This window comes from Oenanthe melanoleuca, chromosome 12 (genome assembly GCF_029582105.1).
Source record: "Oenanthe melanoleuca isolate GR-GAL-2019-014 chromosome 12, OMel1.0, whole genome shotgun sequence".
Taxonomy (NCBI): domain Eukaryota; kingdom Metazoa; phylum Chordata; class Aves; order Passeriformes; family Muscicapidae; genus Oenanthe; species Oenanthe melanoleuca.
Genome location: NC_079346.1, coordinates 18,810,009 through 18,814,929, shown reverse-complemented (window position 1 = coordinate 18,814,929; position 4,921 = coordinate 18,810,009). Strand labels below are relative to the sequence as shown.

The window sequence follows — 4,921 nt, the reverse complement described above, 5'->3', positions numbered from 1 at the left end:
AATGGGATAGTAGCGAGGAATCTGAAGAAGACTAAAATTTTTAGACACGAATTAATGTGTTTATATAGAAGGGGAGGGATTGTAACGGATGAATATAATGTAATTTGTGTAAGAATTATATAGTAATGTAAAGAAAGCAATATTTGTAAGAGCAGAGAAAAAAAAAAAGACTAAAACCAAACCACAGACAGTAAAGACACAGATCGCTTGATTATATCATTGTAACATCCAACAAAAGTAGGATAGCTCAAATTAACAACTTAATAGACCTAGCAGCAGCAGAGATGGCCCTCTCTAGGGAGGCAGCCAAGCTACAAGGACCCAATAAGCACCCTTAATCAATGCCATGGAAAAAATACATCTATAAACGGAGATGGACAGGATACATCTGCATGTCCCCTTCCCGAAAGCCAGGACATGACCTCATCAGAATTCTTCGTCTCCCAGGATGTGGTTTTGTCCAGCCCAACACGGTGAAAGAAAACTACATGAATATGCTGAACGACAAGAGAAGACAAAGACCTCCACTCCTGGAAAGGAAAAACTGTATAAAAACTGAACTAACCAAAGCTGTTTTGTGAACACTTGGGGATTCGGAGCGATAGAATTTGAATCATTGTGTGTTCACCCGACGCCGACCCCGGGCTCGGCGCTGTTTCTTTGCGGTTGTGGCTATCGAGGACCGTGTTTCGTTCGCAAAATAAATATCCCTTATTTTAATCATATTTAATTCAGCTTAAACCTCGTTTTTATCTATAACAAGCTCTTCCTGACGGAGATACAACAGTATGAAAACTGCCTCTGGGTGTTACCCATAGGTAACACATGTTATTTGCAGAGAAGAGCAGATGCCCCAAGCTGTTGGTGGCCCATGTCCTGAGTGGCTGGTCCAGTTTCAGTCCTAGCGGGACCAGGGCGGCTGGCTGGGCAGGGGAGGAGGTGGGGGGATCTCGGGGGGCTTCTGCTTCACGGCTGAGCTGGGGGGCCGTGGGGGAGGCACAGAGGGCTGGTGCTCTGCTTTCCTGGGCGGCTTCTGCGGCTGAGGCCGTGTCTGAGAGCTGTCAAACCAGGTGGTCCTTGGGCTCTCTGGGGGTGAGGGAGAGTCACGCCTTCTTCTCCGGGATGCAGGAGCTGCAGCACGGCGACTGTGGAGAGAGGAGTGTCTGAGGCCCCAGCTGCTGCTGGCACACAGGGAGCCTCGTGCCCAGCAGGGCCCAGAGCTGGCAAGGCTGCCCAGCACGGCTGGAGCTGCTGGCACAGCTTGGCCCAGCTGGACAGCTGCCCCTCAAGGCCCCGGCCAGCAGGGGATGGCTCTGGGCAGGGTCCCTGGCCAGGAGCGGGCCCCAGAGCGCCTCTGCCTTTCAAGGGCAATCTGCTCCCCGCTCTTTCTCCTCCCCACCTTGCTCTGCCTCTGCCCGCTGCTCCTGGGGCTGCTCTTGGCCACGCAGCCTCAGTGGGAGCCAGCACTGGCTGCAGCCCCAGCAGCTCCCCAGGACAAGGCCCAGCAATTGGGAGGCCAATGAAAGCACTGGACAGCAGCAGAACCCTCAGCAGTTATGTGGACAACCACTGACCATGCACACCTCCACAGCAGCCTCACTGGGATTGTTTCCTGACCATTAGCAGCCTTAAAAGAAGCTGGAGGATGGAGATCAACAAAAACAACTTACTGTTTCCTTCCCTTCCACCACTGGAAGCCCACATAGCACAGGACCATGGAAAGTGGCACAGTGAACAGTGTCACTACTGTGCCTATCATGCAGGACTTGCGCACGTCCTGGGGGCAGAAAACTCTTGGGGTGGTCGATGGATTCTTGACATCTGTATCTGACTTGCCAAGCGCTTCTGTGGGAGCAATGGGGAGTGTGAGCCCATGCTGTGCTCCACTGCTGAGCTGGCAGCTCGCTGGATACAGCCAGGACAATCTCTGTTTCCCCCAGAACTGGGGCCTGCAGGCACCTTGGCCCCCTTGGCACAGGCTGTGCCACCCAACAAAGCCCAGAAGGCCGGGAGGAGAGCCCAGGGACAGCGCAGCTGCTTGGGCAGTGGCTCCTTCCAGGGACCCGGGCCCAACCCATCCCTGAGCAGCCACTGCCAGCCCCGACCCTCCCTGCCCCGTGACAGCTCCCCCAGCCCCAGGGGACACAGTCAGGCCCTGTCAGGAGCCAGTGCAGCCCCTGCCCAGTCGGGAGCCAGGACTGGCTGTGGCCCTGGGTTCATGGCAGGGCTCCTGCTCGGGGCTGCTCCTGTGCCTTGGGCCTCTGGGCACTCAGGGCAGCTCCGGGAGCAGCTGCAGCAGGAGGGACCTTGGTGCACGAGTCCCCTTTCCCAGGAGCTGGGAACAAGCTCCAGAGGCCTCGAAGCTGAGGCGCCTCCAGCTTTGGCTGCTGCCAGGCCATGCAAGGGCAAGGGCTGAGGCTGGCACAGCCATTACCTCCTGCTCCTGAGCCTTTTCCTGCCATCTCCTCCTTTCCTTCATCAGGGGTTGGCACAGAGCCTTTGCTTCCTCTAGGATATGCCAGCATCTGCACATTCTTTTGCTTCATCGCTTGAGAAAGAAAAGGGACATCTGGATCAGATGGAACCTTTCACCACTCAGGGAGGTGGCATGTTCAGGAGGCAATGCTTGTGTAAATCATGGATAAGGATCAGGAAAAGACCCAGGCACTTGAGACTGTGACAGGGCGCTCTCTTGTCCAAACCACAAACTCTCCTGATCTACCACAAGACCGGGAAATTTCAGGGAATCTCAGGGTCTGCATGGGGCACTTTGGGCTCCCTGTGAGCTGATGCCAAAGGCCTTCCTGCAGAGGCTGGGGAGAAGCTGCAGCCAGGCCAGGCTGGGAAACAGCCCTGCAGGGTGTGACAGCAGCAGCACCAGGGCAGCCAGGCTGCCATGGATCCCTTCCTGCTGTGCTGGGCACGGCGTGTCCAGATGTGCAGAGAAAGCCCCCGGCTGCTGAGTCTCAGGAGAAGGCTGAGGGAAATGCACCCACCACGGCGTCTCTCCAGGTCGCTCAGCATCTTGTCCAGAAGTTCAGATGCCTCCAGCGATTTCTTGTCTCCTACGTCTGGGTAGTCCCAACTAGGAGAACCTTAATGGAAAGTATTTCCTTTTCTCATTCAGGCTGCAGGGCCAGTGGGTGCAGTGAATGCTCCAAGGCACTCCCTCAGCTCTGCCTTCTGCTCAGGATTAGGGGCAGAGGCAGCACGTGCCTGCAGTGTCCCCACACTGGGATGGAAGGAGCCCCTTGCAGGGCAGTCACCAGAGAAATGACTCCCTGGAGCTGCCAGCAGCCCTGAACCCAGACCCAGAGTTTGGCAGGGGCAGCAGGAGCAGCTCAGGCTGCCTAGGGCTGGCAAAGGAGCCATACAGGGCACAGCCCTATGGCACAGCCCTGGGCCCTTCCCTTCCCTCTCTGCTCTTCTCCTGGCTGCACAGAGCACACGGAAGGAGACACTGGCAATGCACATGGGAAGAACATTGACAGCTAAATGTTCCTTCCTCCCACTGACAGCAACCCTGTGGGATCACCCAGGGCTCCAGAAGGGAGCAGGGCAAGGATACCAGAATCTTTGAGCCCTGAGATGACCTTATGGGAAGCGGCACCTGAGTGAGCCCTTGCCACACTGAGAATGATTTTACTCTCAGGAAAGGCACACTGAGAACTTGCCTTCAGGAAATGTCAAATGATCGAAACTCTCATCCACCCAAGCTGCTGGATCAACATTCTCAGCCCACTCATCTAGAAGGGAGCACAGAGAAGCATTTCCATGGTGTACTGGAATCCCCTTCTGCCTTAGGAAGGGAACTGGGACCTGCAATCGGGTCGGGTAAGTCTGTGTGAGCCAGATGTGAATGGACATGGCCAAAGCTGCAGAGGGGCCTGGGGAGCTCTGGGCTGCCTCTGGTCACTCTCCACACTCTTTCCATGCCCTGTGCAACATCCCTGGATGGGTGACTGGAGCAGCCCAGGGCCCCTGTGAGCGCTCTCCCTCCCACAGAGCAAAGCCTCCCTAAAGCCCTATGCAGAACCATCCCCAACGCTTTCTGGAGAGAAGGGAGCGCTGTCCCGGGAAAGGGGAGCCAGGCCGCCGGCTCACCTGCTCCCCGCGCTGGCCACGGAGCTGCCTGGGCAGCCCTGGCAGGCAGGGCCACTGCCAGGAGGAGCAGGAGGAAGAGGCGCAGAGCAAGGGCCATGGTGCCTTGCCCTCTGCCAGTCCCGCAGCTCTTGCTGCCACCGCTGTGCTGCCACCGCTGTCCCAATGTCAGCACCACTGCCGCCGCCGCCGCCGCTGCTGCCGCAACAGTTGTGCTCAAGGACTGAGTGGTCGGTGGCTGTGGTGCTGTGCAACCACGGGGCTCTGGGACCTCTGTGACCTCAGAGCCTGCTGTGACCTCAGCCTGCTGTCACCCCAGAGCCTGCTGTGACCTCATGGCCAGGGTGGAGTTTGTGGGGAGTGGGATCTCTCTTCTTTGGGTGTTAATCCTGGAAGAGAGAAGGCTCCAGGGAGACCTGATTGCTGCCTTTCAGTACCTTAAGGGGGCTTGTAAAAAATGGGATAGAATTTTTAGTGGGGCCTGTTGTGACAAGACTGAAGGGGAATGGCTTTAATCTAAAAGATGGTAGATTCAGATTAGACATAAGAAAGACATTTTGTACACTGTGGGTTTTGAAATCCTGGCACACGTTACCCAGGGAGGTGGGCATCCATCTCTGCAGATATTTAAGCTCATGCTTTGAGCAACCTGATCTAGTTAAAAGTGTCCCTGCTCTCTGCGGTGCATTGGATTAGATGGCCTTTAAATGTCCCTTCCAACTGAAGCCATTCTCTGCTCCTGTGCACCTTCCATGTGTAATATATGAATATAATATAATTTGTGCAAGAATTATACAGTAGTGTAAAATAAGCAATGTTT

The 4,921-nt window shown here is 55.6% G+C and overlaps 1 protein-coding gene across 2 annotated transcripts; it reads right to left on the bottom strand.

Annotated features, from left to right (window-relative positions):
- Window positions 1-694: 694 nt before the first annotated feature.
- On the bottom strand, window positions 695-4,327 carry LOC130258250 (neurofilament medium polypeptide-like). 2 transcript variants are annotated; one of them, XM_056501458.1, is made up of 6 exons: window positions 4,105-4,327; window positions 3,675-3,746; window positions 2,997-3,095; window positions 2,435-2,548; window positions 1,671-1,845; window positions 695-1,145 (listed from the first exon to the last, which is right to left on the bottom strand). In XM_056501458.1, exons 1-6 carry the CDS (start codon window positions 4,199-4,201, stop codon window positions 902-904), a joined length of 801 nt encoding a protein of 266 aa, XP_056357433.1. In that variant the 5' UTR covers window positions 4,202-4,327; the 3' UTR covers window positions 695-901. The 2 variants fall into 2 exon arrangements, with proteins under 2 accessions (XP_056357433.1, XP_056357434.1); XM_056501459.1 differs by lacking the exon at window positions 3,675-3,746 and having other exon boundaries at window positions 709-1,145; window positions 4,105-4,320.
- Window positions 4,328-4,921: the final 594 nt, after the last annotated feature.

Bases quoted from the DNA above. Each gene is read 5' to 3' on its own strand.
- LOC130258250 (XM_056501458.1), bottom strand. From the start codon at position 4,201: ATGGCCCTTGCTCTGCGCCTCTTCCTCCTGCTCCTCCTGGCAGTGGCC. The intron at 3,747-4,104 runs GTGAGCCGGCGG...GCTCCCTTCTAG, and splicing joins GTGGCCAGCGCGGGGAGCAG to ATGAGTGGGCTGAGAATGTT. The intron at 3,096-3,674 runs GCAAGTTCTCAG...CTTTCCATTAAG, and splicing joins TCATTTGACATTTCCTGAAG to GTTCTCCTAGTTGGGACTAC.